Here is a 23,155-nt window from a genome sequence, read left to right as displayed (position 1 = left end):
ACTAGGGAGAAGGCGTTCTCCCTTACAAGCCAGTTCCATTTCACTTTGAGCAATCTTTGCTTGGTGTTGAAAGTAATACTGAAACGTCAGTCCTGCATACAGAGGTGCCATAGTCAACACAGTAAGAAAAAGGTAATGCACGCACAAGGGATAGCCTGCAACTAAGGAGCCTTAGGACACTTAAGGTGGTCATCATCACTCCAAGATGCTTGGCCTTTAATTTTTTTCCTGGTTGGGAGAAGCAAACAATGTTTTCTCCCCTTTTGAAAAAGCTGTAGCTAGGACTGCCAACTGTCTGGTGGCAGTTGGAAATCTCCTGCTATTACAGTTGATCTCCAGGCTACCAAGATCAGTTCCCCTGGAGAAAATGGCAGCTTTGATGGGTGGATTCTATGGCATTATATCCTGCTGAGGTCCCTGCCCTCCCTAAGCCCCACCAAATCTCCAGGTATTTCCCAAACCAGAGTTGGCAACCCTAGCTGCAGTGGTGAGAATGCCTGCAAATATAGCACTGTAGCTTAGGTTTACTGCTATGCCCATTTTAATAAAAAAGGATGTTGTCATCATCATCATACTGTTTTCTACTGAAAAGAGGATGGAGGTGGCCTCGAGACCTGAAGTCAGGTTGTTCCCAGCACAGAGACTCTCCAAACAGTTGGGTGAGGAAGCAGGGCTTCAGCTAAAATCCCATGTACATTTATTTGCACCTCAGCTCAATGAACATAGAGTGACTTACTCCAATGAGACATGCATAAGACTGGCCACATATCTTGAGTACCAGCTCCCTGTGTGCAGTCCACAATGCTGACTCAGACACGAACATGTAAGTGTCAAACCCACCATCCTTGTCCTTTTTGTAAAAGATGAACCATATGAGCAAAATATACACACGTTACGCAAAATATACACACAAAATATACACACAAAATATACGCAGATATAGCAAAATATACGCAAATATAGCAAAATATATACACACAATATACGCAGTGCGGAAAGGGCACCCCTGCACCGGCAGGAATTCTTCCGGTAAAGGGGTGGGGGCCGTTCGCACGGGAGCATGTGAGTGGCCCCCGCAGAGTGGCCCCCGTCCCCCCCACTCATCTCGTCGTCCTGCGTCGCCCTGCTGGACTCCTAAGACCCGCCCACGCTGCCCTCCGACCTCCAGGGGTCGGAGGACAGCGAGGGAGGGTCTCAGCAGTCCAGTAGAGTGACGCAGGATGACGAGGTGAGTGGGGGGGGGACGGGGAAAACAGCGTGTTCCCGATGGTGCCGTTCGCACCGCGCCAGCGGGGAACATGCTGTTTTCCAAAAACCTCCCTCCAGGAGGGAGGTTTTTGGAGGCGGCCTGACGCCGCTCTGGGGGAGGTGGAGGTGAGCCAGGCCAGCACTGCTGCGTTTCAGCAGCACCGCCTGTGCGAACAGCTCCCTGGGGACGGCGTTTTTGCCGTCCCCAGGGCGCCGTATTTGACCCGTGTGAAAAGGGCCAGAGAGATATTTATACTTTATCATGATATCGGTGATAAGGTTGCACAAACAGCCAAGATTCAGTACAGCGTCCATGTAAAGACACAATATAAAGCCATGGCAGGCCTCACGATAACCAGTCCCTTAGGGTGCACAAAGAGATAAAAGTCAAAGCTTTTGTCTCACATAGTTTTTACAAACATTTTAGAGCACCACAAGTAGCACAAACACCAGCTACAGTAGAGAGGATACAAGTCACAGGTCTCAGGTAGTGGGCAGCCAGATATAATCCTAGTGAAGTTGAGACAATCCAAGCACAGCAAATCATTCAGCCACTTTTCAACAGAATCTCCTGGAGCATACCGAATGGATTCCTGGAGGGAAACTTCATGCAGTGTACGTACTGGAAAGAGACACAACCCACAAGAGGTCACAAGTGAAACATCTAAGACCAACAGGTAATGCAGGTTTCTTTGAGGTTGGGGGCAAGATCAGTCATCTTTTTTCTCATCTCCATTCTTGGTGGATGGAGATTATCCATTTTGCACAGGCAGTTCCAAATGGGAAGCGATTTCATATTAAACTCCCATGAAACATGTTGAAATACACAAACACTGAAGGATCTGAGAAGGTGCAGGGGTGCCTGGTATACTCTTTATTCAATAAAATCTTGATTGAGCACACTTGCTTGCTCTTTCCTGTGAAAGCTCCCAGGAAAAGTACCCAATGTTAATCCTCAGTGCTGAGTTTGCTATGCAAGTTTTGGAGGAGTTTTTTTAATAAAGCTCCTTGGGTAGAATTTTTGATTTCTTATTTTTAAGGTAACACATGCCATAAATAGAAAAATCAAACTGAAAGAACTAAAAGAAAAACAAATACATATGAAACATTGATCCAAGACTATAAGAGGACAACATTTCCCCTGTGTGTTATAACCATCTTGCTCTTGCGATGATTTTGTAGAAAGCGCCTTTATCCTTTTGCAGAAAGCGCCCTCATCCTTCAATACAGCATCACAAAAGAAAATTCGCACCAGGTCAGAGCAAAAGTCCAGCATCTTGTACCAGCACTGACCAATCAGCTGCCCCCAGGAAGCCAGACGCAAGGCATGAAGGTGTCTCGCTGTGGGAGTGCTCCTCCAGCAACTGCTGTTCAGAGGTCCACTGCCTCCAAACATATGCAGCTTTCCTTTGGCCATCATTTCACCTGGCTATTGAGTGAAAATGGAGGCAGAAACATTTTGCTCCCTCTGTTGTTATACCACCTCACTTGGAGGAGGTCACTCAATAAAACTGCAGGAAACACGGGACAGTCAAGAGGAAGCAGTATTTTGCATAATGCACAGTTAACTAATGGAATTTATTAGCTCAAATTGTAGTAAAGCTCACAAAGCTCACATGGCTTTTTAAAAGGACCAGACAAATTCATGGAGTCAACAGCTCAAATGACAGCCAAATAAAACCTGCATGACATACTTTGATTTTTTGTGGGAATTTTTCTTGGGAAGCCTTTTCAATAAGAACAACTTGCATGCCAAAAGATCACCCATCAAATGGCATGGTCATATGAAACTATTAGTCACAGGGAATGGGTGGGCAAATATTTATTCTGCATAAAAGTGGAAAAAATGTTCGGGCAGCGGATCAACAACACAGAACTCTATGCATCCCGGGAAAAATACCTGAGGAGAGTTTAGTGGTTGCCGTCGATTTGTTCTCTGCTGTCACACTGGCTTGGGCTTGCATGCTCTGTTGCCGTAACTGCTGGATCAGCTTCAAAGACAAGGAACGACCAGTGCCTTCATAGCTATTAAAATGACAAAACTCACAGTCAAATGGAAAGAGAAACCAGTGTAACTCCTGTCGTGCTTTATGTACTGCCAGCAGCAGCGTTGGAGCCAAGATCTGTGATTGGAAGCTACTCATGGTACATGTCTCCTGCCTTTGCTCTGCTTGAGAATATGGGGGAGAGGAGCCATGCTTCATGCTTCTCTACCTAAAAATAACTAGCCCATCAGGGAAAGCTAGGCCTGGGCTTTTGTACCTGATAGAGGAAGTTTTAACTGATGTTCTTAAAGAGGCAGTCTGTGTAGTCCCACCTACAGACTCCTGCACATAGCACTGTTCACAGCCCTCCAGATTGAAGATTTTCAATGCCACATCTCCCACTTAAAAAGAGGTTCCAGCACACAGACTGCCTCTTTAAGAACATCAGTTAAAACTTCCTCTATCAGGTACAAAAGCCCAGGCCTAGCTTTTCATGCCTTCTTGCTCAGTTCTTATCTGGACTAGCAGGGCTTGTACCTGTGATTGGTACTTAGTGGTGTGATTGGTACTTAGAATGACTGATACCAAACAGTAGGTTCCAATCCACCAGCTTGCAGGTTAGTATGTTCTTAATACAAATTTAGTCATTGGGTCTTGCTGGGACTTGATGTGGTAGTTGTCAGTTTTAACACAGAATACCCACATTTAGATTGACGTGAATATCAATCTGGTACATACTGTAACCATCTAACCCTAGGTAGGATGATCAAGTAACAGTTAAGAACATAAGAACATAAGAACAAGCCAGCTGGATCAGACCAAAGTCCATCTAGTGCAGCTCTCTGCTACTCGCAGTGGCCCACCAGGTGCCTTTGGGAGCTCACATGTAGGATGTGAACGCAATGGCCTTCTGCGGCTGTTGCTTCCGATCACCTGGTCTGTTAAGGCATTTGCAATCTCAGATCAAGGAGGATCAAGATTGGTAGCCATAAATCGACTTCTCCTCCATAAATCTGTCCAAGCCCCTTTTAAAGCTATCCAGGTTAGTGGCCATCACCACCTCCTGTGGCAGCATATTCAAAACACCAATCACACGTTGCGTGAAGAAGTGTTTCCTTTTATTAGTCCTAATTCTTCCCCCCAGCATTTTCAATGAATGCCCCCTGGTTCTAGTATTGTGAGAAAGAGAGAAAAATTTCTCTCTGTCAACATTTTCTACCCAATGCATAATTTTGTAGACTTCATATCCCCCCTCAGCCGCCTCCTCTCCAAACTAAAGAGTCTCAAACGCTGCAGCCTCTCCTCATAGGGAAGGTGCTCCAGTCCCTCAATCATCCTTGTTGCCCTTCTCTGCACTTTTTCGATCTCCTCAATATCCTTTTTGAGATGCGGCGACCAGAACTGGACACAGTACTCCAAGTGCAGTCGCACCACTGCTTTATATAAGGGCATGACAATCTTTGCAGTTTTATTATCAATTCCTTTTCTAATGATCCCCAGTTCAAATCCAAAAGATTTATTCATCTCAGGTGAGAGCAATGAGAATAGCAGAGGTATTAAGGACTCATGGGATATGTATCCCAACCATAGTACTGAAGCAATAGGATCATCTACTGTTTATTAGTGAGCCAGTGCCTAAAGTCTTTGCTTGTGCAGCCTCCAGCTGTTGCTCAATAGAAACCATGAAGAATTCTACCTTTACCAGCAGGAAGGGGTTTCTGGAGGACAGTGAAGCACTCCAACAAATGACCATCCATATGAATTCTCATACTAAGAACATAAGAGATTGTCTCAAATAAGCAGATAAGATATCTCAAATAGAAATCGCCAAGTTGTCCTTCAGATACTAGAAGATTGACCCTTTAAAATCTGTTCCGGTATCTTCCCTGGGACAGATGTCAAACTGACTAGCCTGTAGTTTCTTGAGTCATGCCTCCTCCCTCTTTTGAAGACTGGGATAACATTTACCCTCCATCTATGCCTATCACCTCAAGCTCCCTGAAGAAAGAACAGGATGAAAATGTACTACATAAACAAACATTCTAGCTCAGTTCTCTTCAGGATAAACAGTTCACATATTCAGATGGTGTACTTTGACATACCAGTCTTAAATAAAAAAAACAATCAAGATGTTCTGCTCCTCATCTAGCAAGAGTCACAAAAGTATTCACAGAAGAGCTGAGTCAAAACTATGTTTGTATGTAGCTAAAATTAAACCTGTCTTCCACAGATCAGATCATTGACCCATATAGCTCACTACTGATCTACTCTTATTAGCAGCAGCTCTCCAGAACCTTAGCAGGGAACGATCTGCTTTCTAAGATCCCTTAAAAGGAGATGCCAGGAACTGAACAGGGATCTTCAACATGAAAAGGATGCACTCTACTACTGACCCATGTCCCTACCCAAACAAAATACTTACCCATTGATTGTAGAAGCCATAAATACAAGGTAAGGGCCAAGCAGTTTTTTCACCAGGGGCAAAGGAACAGCAGCAGCTTCATCAATCACTACAAGTTCAGCCTGACCCAGTTTCACAGCATCAGCAGGGTGTATATACTTGTCAGAAAAGGAGAAAAATGAAAATTTAAAAAATAATAAAATGACCATTCTGCTAAGAGCTAAATCAATCCAAAAGGAGACAGAGGGGCAATCCATGCACTTCCCCCTCAAGTCTGGTTTTATCTGAGGCTAAAGTGGATATGCAATTTTTCAAATCCTGCATGCAATTCCAATGACCAGGATTTTGATGCCAGTTGAAGATACAAGAGAGAATTACAGCTTTAAATCAAGAGCACACTCATCTAACACAATCAGCAAAATGTGATATAAATATTCTTTATAAAAATGTAAACTGTAGCATAATGGATCTGAGACTGAGTGATGAACCAGGAAATCCCCAGTTCACTTCCCTTTGCACAAATGGATCGAGCAGTCTTAGGAAAGTGTAGATTAGTTACTTTCAGCTCCAGTTCCCTCACCTTCAACAGTGTCATTCTAAATACTATTGTCATAAAAGCAATGAAGTGCTTGGGGCATTCTGAAGACTACGTATTATTGCCAATTACAAGTCACCTTTGCTCTTCACATACTACAGAGATAGGATCATTAGACTGACACTGGATTTTTTTAACCATATCTTAAAATCCTGCATGCAGTTTGCAAGTTGTCCTACTCTCTTTAAATATGGATCAAAGGAAGTGGAAAATCCTCTGTAATTTTTAGTTTCCATTTAATCCTAACAATTCTGTAATCTATTGTAAGCAACAAGAATGTGAAAGGGCTAAGATCACCTGGTAAGTTTTATGTTAGAGGTGATTTGAACCCAGATTTCCCAAGCCCTAGTTCACTCCGAGCTTTTCATCACACTGACTCTCCAAAACCCATGATTATGAAATACTATGAAAGAGGTTTACTTTGAGGAATAAAATTTGACTGAGCAGAAGCAATTATATCCAGCTTTGCAAAATAGTTACTGTACAGAAAGAACCCCAGGAATCACATGATGTTTAAAGAAAAAAAGAAAAATTGTACTCAAGATTATTTACCTGGATAGTCTGTCTGTGTTCTCTAAATATATTCACTCTAACAACTGCTTTGTTAAATTCTGGGTTGAGCGACTGAATGATCTCATAATCCAAGTGCTCCTGAAAATAGAAGCAAACAGGAATATTTGAGGCCCAAGTAAAAACTGCACATCATGCTACTAAAAAGGGAAAGAATGGTTAAAAGTGGCTATTAACTTGCTCAGCAAAGTACTCCCAGAGTACAGTGTATTATATCAGGATCACTTCTGCCCACCAAACATATGTCTTTTGGGTAACATGTTTGGCACATTCCAACATGGATGGGCCAGCTATATGAAAAGTTATCTGTTTTGACAGATATTATATTGATAAATATTACCAGGCGCAGGCATGTGAGAATGTACATGCAGTTGCACCACATATGATCACATCAAGCTCTAAAGCAGTGGTTCTTAACCCTTTCGCAGAGGTCGCCTAAGACTCTCTGCATCAGTGTTCTCCATCTGTAAAATGGATAAATGTTAGGGTTGGGGGTCACCACAACATGAGGAACTGTATTAAAGGGTCGCGGCATTAGGAAGGTTGAGAACCACTGCTCTAGAGTAATGGGTAAAGCACAGTTGTGCTTCTCCCAGTACACTGGTGTACACTTTATGCAACATGCTTAGCATGTGTGTATGCATGAAAATTCTGAATGATCTAGTTCTTAGAATGGCAGTGGTATCCTAAACAGAGTTGCACCCTTCCAAGTCCATTGAAATCAATGGGTTTGGAAGAGTATAATACTACTTAGGTTTGGAATGTTAAAACTTCATGAACTGACCATTGGTGTCATCTGCAGAATGAATATTTGCAATACCAACTACAATAGTTCAAAGAATCCTAAATATTTTGAGCAAATAATTTTCTGCAATCACTGAGAAAATAAAACTCATTTAATATATATTTGACCTCATTTGCAGATTGACTGACCATTAACTTCACTTTGGTCTCTCACATAGCCAAGAAAGTCAATTTACTTCTATTAAGAGCTTATGATCAAAGGCTAAAGTAGGCTTAAATGCAGCACAAATGATAACAGAACTTGACGTGTCATCATTCAGAAAGACCAGTTTAAAAAGGCAACACATTGGTTGATTATGCACAAGATGTTTATTGCTTGATGGGTGCAACGTTCATCATGACAAGATTTCTTGTATGGATGTATTTCCTCAAGCCCCATTTTCAGGTTCCATTTTGTCTGAGGCAAGTGAGACCCCTTCCAGCTCAATTTTAGCAGCCTGTGGTCCAGGGAACTGCTTCGCTTCTTTCATGGGGGGGGCGGGGGGGGCGGGGGGGTATTATTTTTGGAACAGTAATATCAATATAAGTGCAGCTTAAAGGGTTAAATCAGCAATCTTGAGATCTGTAATGAGATCTGTGCCTTTGAGGATTATTTGATGGACGGAGTTAAGGGAACCAGGTCCAGGACAGTTCTCTGCAGAAAAGCTCTGTGGCAGGACTGAGTGCCTACTCAGGTGAAAACCTAGAAGTACAAGGAGAGCCTACTACAAGCCCACTGTGCAAAGAAGAGCCCTGAAATAAACATTTCATGCATAATGGGCCATTAAGTGCTTTAAATTGTCAGGACAGCAAGACTCAATAGTGAATTCTCTGTTAATCAGATAACTGTTTGAGGTGCCAAAAAGGTTATATGTAAACTTGAAACTGTGACTGAAAACTGCCCAAAGTCATAAAGGAACTAAGCTGGTGACTGGTTGCAGGCTGATTTCTAAAGGAACATGATGCACATGTCTGTGTCTGGACAGAAGATGGAGCAGACATCTTGGAAACTCTACATACACTGCCTTGATTTCCATTACAGAAGAAAGGGGGATCATAAATGTAATAAGCCAATAAATACAGATAGCAGTTTAAAGTGACTATTTGTTAACATCTCTGTATTTGACTGCATCAGTCATGCCAAAAAAATGAGTTACATAGTTCGGTGGTAGAGCATTTGTTTACATGGAGAATGTCCCAATCCTCTGAAACTTCAAAAGGTTTAGGCAATAGAAGATGGGAAAGACCTCAACCCAGGACCTCAGAGACCCACTTCCAGGCACAGTGTATCCTACTAACCTTGAAAGGCTATCAAAGGTTTGACAGTTTAAGGAAGCTTTCACAATTATCAGAAAGCACAGCTCTACAAAACAGTTCATCTTACCTGATACTGTAGGGCGTCAAAGCCCTTAAATACAAACTCAAACAAGGTGTGGAGGTTATCTGGACTAGGAGATGTGACGAAAATGTTGGAGTAGCTACACACAAAAAAAGGGGGATGGAAAGAAGTGTTATAATTTCAGGAGGATGACTGTATTAGGCCATTGCAAAAAAACACAAAAAAGGAGTCTTGCGGCCGAACGTCAAATGCTAACAAATTAAGATACCCACCTCCACGATACTGACATGTATATATCTGTCAGTCAAGGATATGTTTCAGATATCAGATAATGTGCTCTTATCCACAAAAAGGTATGCGCAAATAAACCTTACTCTTTGAAGTGTCACAAGACTTTGTTAGATTATGTAATATTTTATGTACAGAAATGGTGAAAATAATTCTGTTTCATGTATAGACACATGTGTGAAGTATCCCAAGTCTTAGAGAGACTGGAATTAAAGACCTCTAGACTACTTTACAGAACATTACTAGGATTTCAAGAATAATATGTTCTTCCTACTTTATATGTAAATTACAGAACTTGCGACTGATCTATTTCTCACTGAGATAGGAAACCTGTGCCCAGTCTCTTTCATTTCTGAATGTTGGTAGGGCTCACTTTTTTACAAATTCCTAATATATTTACAATTTGGGAGATTATAACTCTCTAAAATCCCTTTTGCCCTGACCTGGATAATCCAGGGTAGTCTGATCTCATCTGTTGTCAAAAGTTATGTAGAGTCAGCCCTGATTAATACTTAAATGGGAGACCACCAAAGCAGTTACTATGTGGAGGCAAGCAATGGCAAAGCAAGTCTGAATGTCTCCTGCCAGGAAAACTGTACAGGTCGCCATAAGTTGGATGCAACTTGATGGCAAAAAAAAAATAATGCTTCTAGTATTGACCTTCCAGTCAAAAACCATTAAACTATAAGTTTGTAGTGTTCACTAAAAAGTGAAAGAAAAAAATTAAATAATTCACCAGCACACTTTAGCTTCTGAATTGTATCTATGCTTAGCTAACCAACTTACCCAAAAGCCACTGCTCCAGCTATGGCCAGTCCTAAGGCTGCTGATTTACCACGCCCCCTGGCAGCTGTTAAAGCCACAGTGCTTCTCAGCGTCTTCTCAGAAATGGCTTCAATGAACTTCAGTAGTGCTTTTGCCTAGCAAGGAGGGAAAAAGTAATCAGCACAGACTATTGTGGCTAGTTGGCTAGCTTCTACGTCACCACACTATAAAAGGTATTCTTGAGGAAGCTCTCAAAAAAGTACAATACCATAATCAAAAATACATTGCAAACTAGACTGCTTAAAAGTAAAAACCACAGACAGAATTCTTATTCAAATATCTTACTTATTTACTTTATTGATTGATTCAATTTAATATACAGCCCACCCAAAGGGCTCTGGGTGGTGTACAATATACATATTAAAAACTTCACAGATAAAACCAATAACGTGTTAAAACTGTAAAAAACAAATTTCCAAACTATAAAATTAGCACAGTTCAAATTGCAACCATAGCATGTTACGAGGGTGGTCTTAACATAAGATCGAATACAAATGTAATGCGGGGGATGGGAGGAATAATAATCTTCAAGAAAAATAACTTTAAAAGTTTTTAGTTGATATTGGAAGGCTGCAGTGAAAGAGCCAAACACAACTGTTGGGCGAGAAAGTACCACAGTGTAACATTTAAAAAATGGAAGATGTTAATGGAAGCTATATAATTAAATGTTATTGTTAGTGGAAGCTTTATTATTTAAATTTAATGCTACTGCATTGGTTCACCCTGGTGACCTGGACTCATCCGTACTTGACCCCAGTGTGAATATAATACTTGCCTGATCCAGAGTCTTACAGCTGTCAACCAGCACTCCAACAGGTTGTGTGTCCTGAAGACTCTCCTGTAACTCCTTCAGCTCCATATTCTGAGGACTCAAGATGTCTTCCTGTACAAAAGAGTAGAATTGTCCAAATCAAAACAGCTACTGTCATTAAATTCACAAACACTGGATACAAACCTTAAGAGAAGTTCCCATGCTCAAGTTGAGTGAATAAAAAAAGGATTATACAAATTTATAATGCTCCTCTATACTGATTATTTAATTACTTCATATATAGCTGATGACTAAGAGTCCTCAACAATGTCATTTAAGTATAAAAGGCTCAACCTTTATCCAGCACATACTTGCCTGAGACTGGTGAGGAACAGGTACTATGTTTGCAATGTGGCTGGAGATTGGGAGAATGTTGAGCTGATCGTCAACTACCATGCACATCTTACAAGAGGCCAGAGACAGAATGAACCTATACAAGGAGACAAGGGAGACATTACCACCAGAAAAAGCTGAATAGGTAGATATTTCTTACCCTGCAACCTATTTCTTATCTTGCAGCCCATCGACATGGGATCCATCTCCCTCTGTATAAAGCAAGTCAAGATAAGTGTTCAAAAATGGAGAATTACTCCTCAAAGGGCATGACACGTTTCTCTACAGTAGTTTTAACCTCCATTCTGAGTTTGCACTGATTCAGCTTGCAGCAAATGTTAAAACAAGATTCAGGCCCAGGACCCAAACCCCATTTCTACAAGCTTTAAACACTGTGTGGAACATTCTACCTCTTGTATGTTGTGACCAATGAGTTTTCAATGCATTTAATAGGAGGGTTTAAGCAGAACAGTAACTATCAAAAAATCTAAATCAATAAACAGTTTAAAAATACATGGGAACTAACATTAATATTTCAGATTTAGTAATTGGCCCCACTTCGTCTCAAGTTTGCGTATGCACAACTGTTTTGTGTGTATGTCATCAAGTCATAGGTGACTTACAACTATCCTGTGGGTTTTCAAGGCAAGAGATGCTTGGAGATGGCTTGCCACTGCCTGCCATAAACAAGCAAAAATAAGGGGGGGGGGGTTTCGGGGAAAGAAAGGGAGTACAGTGGAACGAGCCACACAAACCATAAGAAAACTCTACTCAGGCTATTCAAAAACAAAGAAATTAGAGCATGCAGTGTATCTACTACAAGAAAGTGCAAGTGCAGGAAGACAAAAAGCAGCATTAATAAGATTGTACAGTTGCATTTAAACCCTTCAGATAACAAGCAGCAAGAACTAAGTGATTTATATGCTGAAGAATTTTTTTTTAAACGCGTTTCATTTCTGCATACCTATTAAGTATCAGCTTCCTGGGAGAGTTATAATGAATACTTTTGCACCCATGGTTTGGAAGTTGGGCTTTAGGACTTGGTGAGCCTTTACAGACCTGCCTTTGGGTGCAGTTCATGACATTTACTCAGTGGATTGATCAGTTTGGACTGTTCCTTCCTTTACCTCCGAGTAGAGTAGCCAATTGAATTAAATCTGTGGCATTATTTATATATGAACTTAACTGTTCATGTGGGACACGAAATACTACTGATTTATACGGACAATTTGTGCTCTGCGTCTACTGATTACGTCTGGGACACTGTGATCCTATTGTTTATTCTACGTTGCTACACTGCTTTTTGTCTTACTGCACTTGTCCTTTCTCTTATTAAGCATATTTCACACTTAGACTGCCTTGTTTTTGAGCAGGCTGAGTACAGTTGCCATTGCCAACCTCCACACAGGCTGAAAGAGTTCTGAGAGAACTGTGACTAGCCTAGAGTCACCCATCAAACTTCATGTGGAGGAGTGGGAACCTCAACCCGGTTCTGCAGATTAGAGTCAGTCGCTCTTAACCACCATAACCTGCCAGCTCTCCCAGTTATCCTGTACAACCAGGTCATACTGGTTCTAGAACAAGATCTGAACTTCTTAAGCAGTAAAAATTATATAGTCTACCATGTGACCTCTTAACTGCAAGAGAGCAAGCTAAATTCTCAGAAAAGTGTATTCTCTATCTGATTGGCCTTCCACACTGTGAGAACATGCAAATCTGGCAAAGTTTGTGCTTCTAAGCCTTTCACCTAAGAGTTAAATTGTATGAGATGGAATTAATGTTCATTTGCTCACAATTAAATCTGTTCGCATTTTTAAAACAAACAAATGGAAAACAAGCACACAAGTGAGGGGAGCAAAGCCCCATCCTTGACTCCTCCCAACCTAACTGCAATCCATTGCTTTAAGGTACATTTTTCAGCTAGGTCAGGGGTAGGGAACCTTTAACACTCAAAGAGCCATTTGGACCCATTTTCCATGGGAAAAGAAAACACTTGGAGCCGCAAATAATTTTTGACATTTAAAATAAAGATAACACTATATATATTGGGTTTTTTTAACCTTTTACTCCGCTCATTCTGAGAAGCGCATGGATGTGTCCGCTCTGCTGCCACCCCGCTTGAACAGGGCAGGCGAGAGGGGAAGACCGCGGCGCGTTGGTGCGCCCGCCCTGCTGCCTGCAGGGCGGGCAAGGATGAAGCTGGTGGCTCGGCTCGTGGAGCCGCAGTGCAAGGGCAGAAGAGCCGCATGCAGCTCTCGAGCCGCAGGTTCCCTACCCCTGAGCTAGGTTCTCCATCAGTACAAAAGCCAAGAAGAAAAAATTCCTCACACAATAATGTGCTGAGAGGTAAAATTTGAGGGGGAAGGGGATCCTGGTCTTAGGTCCCCTTACATGTGCATTTTTTCTTTGCAAAAAATACACCACTCCTTCCTTTCACTTATGAATAGATAGACATACAAGTACATACAGCTCCCTACACCACATCTGATTTGGCCACAATAAAGCTTATGAACACATTTAAGCTAGAAAATACACCAGTACTATCTTTCAGAGAACAACTGAACGCACAAGAAATCAGCTTTGATAGAAATAAAACATTACTTTCAAGAAACAGACTATTCCAGCAGATAAACAGACTTCCCCTCCCCATGCATACTTATGTGGGCAAAATAATAACAACACATACCTCTCATTAAATCTGCCTACTACATCCTGATGGGCCTCTGTTCGGTATCGAGAGTGTACGTCCTAGAACAGAAAATGAAATCCAACGAACGTTACCCAGAGGGCATTGGGTTAAGCCAATTGAGTACCACTACCCCCTCTACTTTAATTGTGCTATCCTCCCAAAAATTGGACTCTGAAAATTTTGCATTAACAGCTCCTAAAAAAACCCAAAAGCCAAAATATTTAATGAAGGGCAAAGAAAGCAGGTCCAAGTTAGATTCATTCCAACCCTACATTTCAGAAGCACTCAAGTTATTGGACACTCAAAATTATGATTCGGCAGGTAGATAAACTTCTTGTCGTAACTCAACTTCCTTTAAAACAGGAATGATACTACACATTGTGTCTCAATGCAAAGAAAAATTCTACCAGCAAAATTACACCTTGTTCAGCAACTACAAAAAAACATTTGCAACATGCTCAAAGATGATGCATGTCACCCATTCTGGATTAAGGTTCCATGACTGAAAAAGCTTACATTAAACCACTGAGATTTCCTCCACCCACTGATTAGAACTATTCTTTGGTACAGAAACACAGAAGGAAAAGCAATTTGTCAGTAGTGTAGCTGTATACACATGCAGAGGTGCCAAGGTCTCTCTCAAGCACAGAGAAAAGCATCCCAATAGGGCATACCATGGTCATCGTGTACAGCTGTTTTAGAGAGTTCATTGTTCTCAGAAGAATTGCAACTATGCCACCACCTTCCACAGTTTCCACAGTTCTAGCCAGCAGGTTTGGTGTCAAAGCTTCGAAGTCCTGGAAAAAATTACACACAAGATATTTGACAAAAATTTCCTGCTGAAACACCAAATCAATGGAAAGGATTCTTTCCCAACTTTTTACATGTCCCTGTGCCCATGGAAAGCTAGTAAAGGAATAGGAATAGGAAACAATCAATTCCATTCATGTGGGGGGTGGGGTCTGCAAGAAGAAGGAATGAGCAAAAATATCTCCCCTACTCTTTCCTGAGCAGAACAAACTCCCTAAGCAAAGCAGCAAAAGATCACACAGGGGATGGGATCCAGCATAGGAAACTAAAGAAGGAAATTCACAGAAGCCTTTGATCCAATACATTACATGTTCAGGTTACGTTACACATCTGTTGTTTAAATACCATCAATCTTATTCTTAATGTAAGTATTCTCAAGGGCTTTTAGCCAGCTATGCAGTTGCAAAGACTTACTGGCCCATGAGAGAATGGAATACCCCAACCAGTGAGATTTGCATCCAGAGAGCTTTATGTATGTTACTTTGCAACTGACAAGTATACCTCTCATATCATTCTTGTGTAACTGCAATTCAAGCTGGTCAATTTAAACCTAACGAAATACTATTCACATGTGATAATTTGCACTATAGTACATATTTTATGGATTCTTTCAATAATGCTTAATAAGTTTACTTCATAAATTTACGAAGTGTTACACTTAGTATATAACACTTTAGTACGAAGTGCTAAGTAACATTCAAATAAATATTTTAAATTTACTTCTGAAAACATTTAAATGGAAACATTAGTTGGTAGAACAACTAGAGAACTTTTGACATTCCTAGCATAAGGATTCCCAAGCAGACTACAGCTTTGACAACATCTTCTTACCTGAAGGACACACATGCCGAAAGTATTCCCAAGAATTTTGTGTGTTTCATTGTAGTAACAGTACCGAATATTTGTAGCTGCCACAAACAACTCAAACGGATTATCTTCTTTCAGGTCTAAAGTCCCACTTTTAATCTTTTTTTGCAACTGCCTCATCCTTTTTTTACGATGGCTGGAGGGGGGGAAAGGAGATTACAAGTCCTCACTGAGGAAAGAAGTAATTTAATATGAAGTTTTTAGATTACCGTATATACTCGCGTATAAGCCGAGTTTTTCAGCCCTGTTTTAAGGCTGAAAAATGCCCCCTCGGCTTATACACGAGTCACCGCTTACCAGCAATTACAAGTGCTTGTTGCTGCCTTCCTGGGAGGGCGAAGGGGAAACCCCCTCAGCCAGCGGGCTCTTCAGGCCTCTGCTGAAGCTGGGGGTGTGGCCCGGGAAGACTTCCCTGTAGCTGAACAAGCCACTTGTTGATGCCCTCCTCTGAGAAGGGGGAACCCCAGGGCACCCCAGCTGGCTGGGCTTCCTCAAACCCCAGCCGGGAGGCAGAGGGAGCTCCTTATTTGGGCAGTGACATCAAGGGGAGTCACTGCCCAAATAAGGAGCTCCATCTGCCTTCCGGCTGGGTTTGAGGAAGCCCAGCCAGCGACAGGCAGAGGGAGGGCACCTCTTTATCAGCAAAACCTGTGAACACTGTGTGTGGTCACTCGCTATAAGCCAAATAAGGAGCTCCCTCTCGTTTCGGTTGGCTTGAGGAAGCCCAGCCAGCTTGAAGGCAGTAGTAGTAGAGCTCCTTATTTGGGCAGTGACTCCCCCTGATGTCACTGCCCAAATAAGGAGCTCCCTCTGCCTGCTGGCTGGCTGGGCTTCCTCAAACCCCAGCTTCCCACCCTTGGCTTATACATGAGTCAATAAGTTTTCCCAGGTTTTGGTGATAAAATTAGGTGCCTCGGCTTATACACGAGTATATACAGTAAAAGCATAGAATATTGATCTAGTTCTGTCAACAATTATTTTAATCCCACAACTATTAGATGCATATTCCCTTTTAAAGAACCAGTCCCAGCTGATTTCTATCAATTGAAACATTACTTACAAGGGAAAAATGGCACAAGACTTTTAAGGGGAAAATGTCAGAGTAATTAAAGAGAACAATAAACTAACTATTGATACATGAGATGTCTCAAGAAATTAAAACAGGAAACATTACATCTGATCCACAGGTACACAGAGGATGGACAGTGCAATCCTAAACAGAGTTATACCTTCTAAGTCCATGAGCTTCAAACCAACATAACTTTGTTTAGGATGGCACTGGAAGTTTCCAATATGTTTGGTTTCATGCCAACAAAATTTTGTCCTATCCAGAACCCAGTACTTATTTGTTAACAATTATGAAAACATGCTTTACAAATTTTTTTGCTCCCATTTAAAAAGAGAGAGGACAACCATTTGTACCTGCTGAAGCCCAGCTCTTTCTTATAACACCACAATACGGATGGCCTGGCTTTTACAGCTGCTTTAGACAACATATGATGAAGAATGACCACCTGTCAAATGACCAGAAAGAAATCAATTAGCTTGAAATAATGACAATTCATTAGAAAAGTCACAAGGGAAACTCCCATGTTAGAAATTTGTGTTTGGTTCATGTATATATACCTTGTGTAATTATCTGTAGCACTTTAAGATGGAGTCTACGAAGGGTGAGATAATCACATTCATGGCAGAGAACTTTAGACATAGTTGGACTTTTAATAAATCCTAAGTAATGTGAGAGACATCTGTATATTTTGAAAGACTGCTCAAGCAACGAAAGCAGTTATTTTGCCCATTCAGTTTTATCAAGTTGCTTCATTACTTATTTCTATACCAAATCATTTGATTAAAAATAGATACACAAAAATTACACAAATGCCACATGTACATTCACAATTATATGTATGATACTACAGGGAATATAAAGCTGCAATACATTTTTAATTTTATTTATAGTCTTCCTTTCTCACTGACTCAAGACAGATTAAAGGATATTAACAGGGCAATCATAGAGTTGGAAGAGGCCCCAAGGGCCATCAAGTCCAACCTCCTGCAATGCAGGAACACACAATCAAAGCACTCCCGACATATGTTCATCCAACCTCTGTTTAAAAATCTCCAAAGAAGGAGACTCCACCACACTCCGAGACAGCGAATTCCACTGTCGAACAGCCCTGATGGTCAGGAAGTTTTCCTTCACATTGAATCCATTACTCCATGTCCTAGTTTCTGAGGCAGCAGAAAACAAGCTTGCTCCCTCTTTGTCATGGCATCCCTTCAAATATTTAAACATGGCTATCACGTCCCCCCTTAAACTTCGCTTCTCCAGACTAACATGGAATAAACAATAGGATCACAATGTCCCAGACGTAATCACCTGATCTTTGCCATGATCACCAACTATAACAAAGAGTGTCCTGTGCCGTTCAGCCACTCCATTCTCAATCAGAACTCGAATGCGATTATCCACCTTCTTGCGCTGCATTTTCAACTAAAAGCCCTGTAAAGATATTAGAGATTACAACAATAACAGTATTACTGCTATAAGAATTTTGGTAGCAGTTGGTTCCCAACTTTGAATAGTTCAAGAGGCCTACCTGATGGTGAACCTTCCTATATATAAACAATGTGAATTGTACACAATGCCCTGCAGACAGAGTATTACACTACTAGGTAAAGCCAGAATTGGACAGAGATAAACATATCTTCTCCCACAGTACCTTAGCATATATTAAGAAACTACCCATATAAATAATTCTGGTCCTTATTTTGGAATTTTTCAGAATCATTAAAATGATATTCCTCTATTAAAGTTTATCATTCACACAACAAAAAATGTAACTACAATATAATTACTAGGAACATGCAACAAAATGTTGGACTATGCTTCTTTAAAACTATTTTAGAAATCTATTCACCAGTATTAAAAATTCTAGGTGTCCAACCACCAGAAGACAGGTATTTTTCCCCTAGATATGACCCAGCTTACTGCAGTTGCCAAGAGAAGTGTTAGCACCCAAATTCTAATCCCCACCTGCCATGAAGCTCCTTGATGCCCTTGGACAATCATTTTCTCTAGCTTATCTTACAAAGCTGTTATGAAGTTAACATGAGAAGAGAGAACACTACACAGCTTACATAACATGAACAGTGGGATAAGGTCTATTGTTCTCAGCTTTTGTTCTGTGCTATTATGAAACAAATCCACTGATTTTAATAGTGTTAATTCCATAGGTGTTAGTGGCGTAGGAGGTTAAGAGCTCGTGTATCTAATCTGGAGGAACCGGGTTTGATTCCCAGCTCTGCCACCTGAGCTGTGGAGGCTTATCTGGGGAATTCAGATTAGCCTGTACACTCCCACACACGCCAGCTGGGCTAGTCACAGCTTCTCGAAGCTCTCTCAGCCCCACCTACCTCACAGGGTGTTTGTTGTGAGGGGGGAAGGGCAAGGAGATTGTAAGACCCTTTGAGTCTCTTGTAGGAGAGAAAGGGGGGATATAAGTCCAAACTACTACTCCTCCTCCTCCTCCTCTTCTATGATTGTAGCATCCATGTGTTGACAGAGAAGAAATCAGTATTATTATGTGAAAATGAATTCTACCATTGCCACTGAAGTTAGTTTTACAGCCTGTGAGTTTCACTGGGAAATTAGAAATGTTATAACAAGTGGCCAGAACACCAGTGGGACAAGGGAGTAGACAGACACACCCTGGTTTACTTGAAATGTCTACAGACACTAGAAGTAAAGCTGGACAGATTTCCGGTGGGAGAGAAAGGAAGAACATTAAATGAACAGAAAAAGGAAGCAAGTAGAAGGGGGACTTCAATGTAGGTCCTCCTGGTACAGGGTGAAAGCCAGAATGGGCATTAAACAAACAACTGTACCACAAAAACAGTGATATGCATTAAAGACAAATCAGAACAATATCGCAAGCCATTTTTTTTGTAGTGCTGTTGTTTGCTAACACTGTTCTGGAGCATTTTGAACTGGAAACGTTAATAAATGCATGCTCTTTCCGCGTTTGGATTGCTAAAATATTGTTCTGGAATGATAATACATGTCACTATTTTTTTTGTAATATTATTGTTTGTTTAATGCCCATTCCGAGCTGTTCTGAATTTTACCGTCCTGGTCATCCTTCAGGCTACGCACATGTACTTCACAATAAGAACACTGCGGTAAACTTTCCCGTAAACAAACCCCGGATCCCACTAGGTCACTCTGGCATTCAAGACCCCCCCACCCCCTTCCAGCTTTTTTCATACCTTTTCGTTTTTGTTCCTTTTAAATCGAGGCAACAAGCAAAAGGGCAACACTAGCCCTGGTTTTTGAAGGCCACGTGCGAAACCATGTGGGCTGCGCCACAGAAAGGAAGGACCCAAGGGTAGGCTTCCAAGATGCCGGAGACAAAAAATTTAGAGGGACCGGTGATGTGAACCAAGGCGCTCTCGCTCCTCTTTAGGGCATCGGCGGTCTCCTGAGGGGCCTTTTCTGCTGTGCGCGCCGCCTTTCATTATCATAGGCAGGAAGATTTGCTGAAGGCGCTGCATGTTCCGCCCCAGCTGCCTTTCAAAATTTGCTTGTGGGGTTGCAAGTATTGTGCTGTCCTGTGTGCAGAAAATGCTTTGTAGCGTTCTTCGTTTGCACAGTCAGAGCTTTTTTCACCAGATTCATAGAATGGAGCACCCGTATGAGATACATTCACAAGTTACAAGCGAGGGAGAGGGCAAAGTGGCTGCTTTATGTATCAACCTCCTACGAATGTAGACTTTTTCGCATCGAATAAAGAACTCCGGAATAAATGTTAGCCACTAACTTCTGTTTAATGCAGATTAACGTGGCCACTGGGAAGCCCCGCTAACCTCCGAGTCCGAACAAACACATTGGAGTTTTAAATAACCATGCTGAAACTGACAAATTATATTCCGAACCCTAAAAAAGTATTTATTTTGAAGCAAGTCCATTCGAAATAAATTTGTATCACTCAGTAAAGGGGAACTGCATTCAGGATTATCCAGTTCCAGTAAAGTTATTTAGCTGGCTTAAGTTCCATAAAGAAGAACAAAAAAGATTAAAAGTTGGATCCGAATCCAGCAGCATTTAAGAGACCCAACAAAGAGTTTCAGGGTAGAAGCTTCCGGGAGTTCTAAGCACCCTTCATCTGGTGTAAGTACAAAGGGAGATCATTGAATTCTTTAGGTGGGAGGGGGTGTCGTAAAGTATACAAAAGTACAATGCATGTCTGTACTTAGTTTGATTAAACAGAAGACTTACACCCTGAAACTCATTGGCCTCTAGGGTGCTACTGGACAATCGGACTGTTCTACTGCAGACCAACGAAGTTTCCCTCTGAAAGGAAGATTAAAAGATAGGTTATAGCACGGTGAGAAAACGTTTTTCTAAAGCCTGACGTCCCGTGCTAAAGGGTGCTACTAGAAAGTCAGCCTTTGCAAAGTTTCTTATTTTAACCTTATGCCTACAAGGCAATAATGGACATCCCTGTGAATCTCTACATGTGCATACAACATACACAACGTTTGTAGATTGATGTTTAAAATGTTAAAATTGTTAAAATGTGAATCAGGTAAAAGATTTTTGCAACTCTTGCTCTATTAAGGATCCATAAATCAATCGATTTAAGCTAAACGATTTTTTGCTTTGTAATTTAACAAAGGATCATTCTTCCACATAAATCAGTATCTCTACTGCCATACATCAATACCCCTGAAAAGAAAATAATATATTTTAGCAAATTTTTGTCATGAGTGGGAGAATGCAAGGATTCTGAAATTATAGTTGAATTTTTTTCCAGTACAATGAATTTAAGGCTTGATGTAGTGATCCCTTCCCAAAATGTTTCAAACATAAAAAATGATTTAAAAGATCCAGTGTTGGTAAAAATAGCCTGACACCTTTAACACATAGTTATTTATTTGTCAAAACACTGGAGATTCATGTAATATTCAAAGGTTATTCATCGTCGGAATCACCAGTGCTGTGTGGAGCTCGAGTGGGATGGTTTGTTCTGGCAGCATTCTCTCCCGATCGCTTCTCGCTCGCATCTTCAGAGGAGTATCTTCAGAGGATGCCAGCCACAGATGCAGGCGAAACATCAGGAGAGAATGCTGCTAGAACACTGCCATACAACCCAGAAACCACACAGCACCCCACCGGGGATTAGGCCAATAATGGTATTGCTTCAGCGGTGGAATCAGTTGACTTGAATCTCAATTTGAAAACTTAAAATTCAATTTTTTGTTTTGATTTAAAAGACCTATATTAAACTAAAAATCCTCATTCACAGTTGGGGTTAGAGGACTAAATACTGTTGAAAGAAAAATGCCACTAGTTTCAAGTAGCATCATTCCTTTTCTCTTTCATGAGAATATTTAACTGAACAAGTCAGTATTTGGAATATTTAAGAAACTGCCTTGATTAATAGTAAAAAATTAACTAAGACCTTGCCCCTGGTACTGTTCCTTTGAGACCACTTCCAAAGGGTCATATGGAACAAAGAGTCACCAAGATAGTTAAGGAAGATTGAACCATTACCTCTGTGCAGCATCAGCAATTTCACTAAACATTCAGCAGTGCAATTAAGGACAAGCCTCACAGACCTCAGGTGCTTAAAACTGCCACACTTCTATTGCAGAGATACTTGTTAGTAGTTTGTTCCATACATTATATAGTCCTTACAACAACCTTGTAAGGTAGGCAACTGGTTTTCCCTAACAGATCAGCCCCAGAATAAAGAAATATAAATGTTCTTCTTTGGAAAAAGCTTCTGAACACCCAACACAGTCTGCCACCCCATTTGCAAATGGCCACTGGGACCTAGTAGGACTTCAGAATTATCATGCATAGGTGGATTAGTCAGATAAAAATACTTATCATTTAGATAGGGAACTTAGCTTAGCTTAGAATTTATTAAAACTGATCTGAGAGCAGCTGTTTTGAGAGTTTATAGCTTTAGTTGCATTTTCTAGATCTCTAAACCTGTTACATCTGTTTCATTCAAAATCGGGCATTTCAAAAGGGATGCATATGCATGGTTTTGAACTATCCTCTTCACCCAATGGTCTCTCACATCTATACTCTACACAGAGCATTCATTGCTAGGAAAGAGTTTCTTTGTGTCAATTCCCTAAAATGAGAAATTGACCTCACTTGAGCATCCAATGTGAAGCCACCATCAAGGGTCTGAGGATCAAATTGATCTGCAATTCACACCTGTGGTCATTAATTTTTGCCAGATATTCTACAGTAATAGATCTTTCAGCTGAAGTCTGTTTTATAACTGCATCAGGCATCTAGCCAATATGCTATTATGGACAGAGTATCAGATTAGGATTTGGGAGATCCAGACTCCAATCACCACATGGAAGCTTGCTAGATGATGTTGGACTACTCACAGTCTTAGCCCCACCAACTTTACAGGGTTGTCTTTAGAATAAAATGCAGCAAGCAATATGAGCTGCTTCGGGGGGGGGGGGGGGGGCTGAGTAGAAAAGTGGGGTCTAAACAAAGTAAATAAATAGTATTCATGATAATCAGTGATGGGTTAAAAAACACCCTCTAAAAGTTAATATACATAAGCAAAAGATTGG

The 23,155-nt window shown here is 41.0% G+C and overlaps 1 protein-coding gene across 2 annotated transcripts in view; it reads right to left on the bottom strand.

The window, feature by feature from the left end:
* Positions 1 to 19,957, bottom strand: part of NAT10 (N-acetyltransferase 10) — a 40,801-nt gene extending 20,844 nt beyond the window's left edge. For both annotated transcript variants that reach the window (XM_048483288.1, XM_048483289.1), the window contains exons 1-14: positions 19,814 to 19,957; positions 17,925 to 18,047; positions 16,967 to 17,058; positions 15,509 to 15,680; positions 14,542 to 14,664; positions 13,865 to 13,926; positions 11,161 to 11,275; positions 10,810 to 10,917; positions 9,996 to 10,129; positions 8,967 to 9,060; positions 6,782 to 6,880; positions 5,656 to 5,792; positions 3,149 to 3,273; positions 1,720 to 1,870 (exon numbers count right to left, since the gene is read on the bottom strand). In XM_048483288.1, the coding sequence (XP_048339245.1) occupies positions 1,720 to 1,870; positions 3,149 to 3,273; positions 5,656 to 5,792; positions 6,782 to 6,880; positions 8,967 to 9,060; positions 9,996 to 10,129; positions 10,810 to 10,917; positions 11,161 to 11,275; positions 13,865 to 13,926; positions 14,542 to 14,664; positions 15,509 to 15,680; positions 16,967 to 17,058; positions 17,925 to 18,032 (1,520 nt within the window). In that variant the 5' untranslated portion in view covers positions 18,033 to 18,047; positions 19,814 to 19,957. The remainder of the gene's footprint in view (positions 1 to 1,719; positions 1,871 to 3,148; positions 3,274 to 5,655; positions 5,793 to 6,781; positions 6,881 to 8,966; positions 9,061 to 9,995; positions 10,130 to 10,809; positions 10,918 to 11,160; positions 11,276 to 13,864; positions 13,927 to 14,541; positions 14,665 to 15,508; positions 15,681 to 16,966; positions 17,059 to 17,924; positions 18,048 to 19,813) is intronic.
* Positions 19,958 to 23,155: the final 3,198 nt, after the last annotated feature.

Source organism: Sphaerodactylus townsendi, linkage group LG02 (assembly GCF_021028975.2).
Source record: "Sphaerodactylus townsendi isolate TG3544 linkage group LG02, MPM_Stown_v2.3, whole genome shotgun sequence".
NCBI lineage: Eukaryota > Metazoa > Chordata > Lepidosauria > Squamata > Sphaerodactylidae > Sphaerodactylus > Sphaerodactylus townsendi.
Note: the sequence above shows the minus strand (reverse complement) of the source record. Positions and strands in the feature narration are given on the sequence as shown.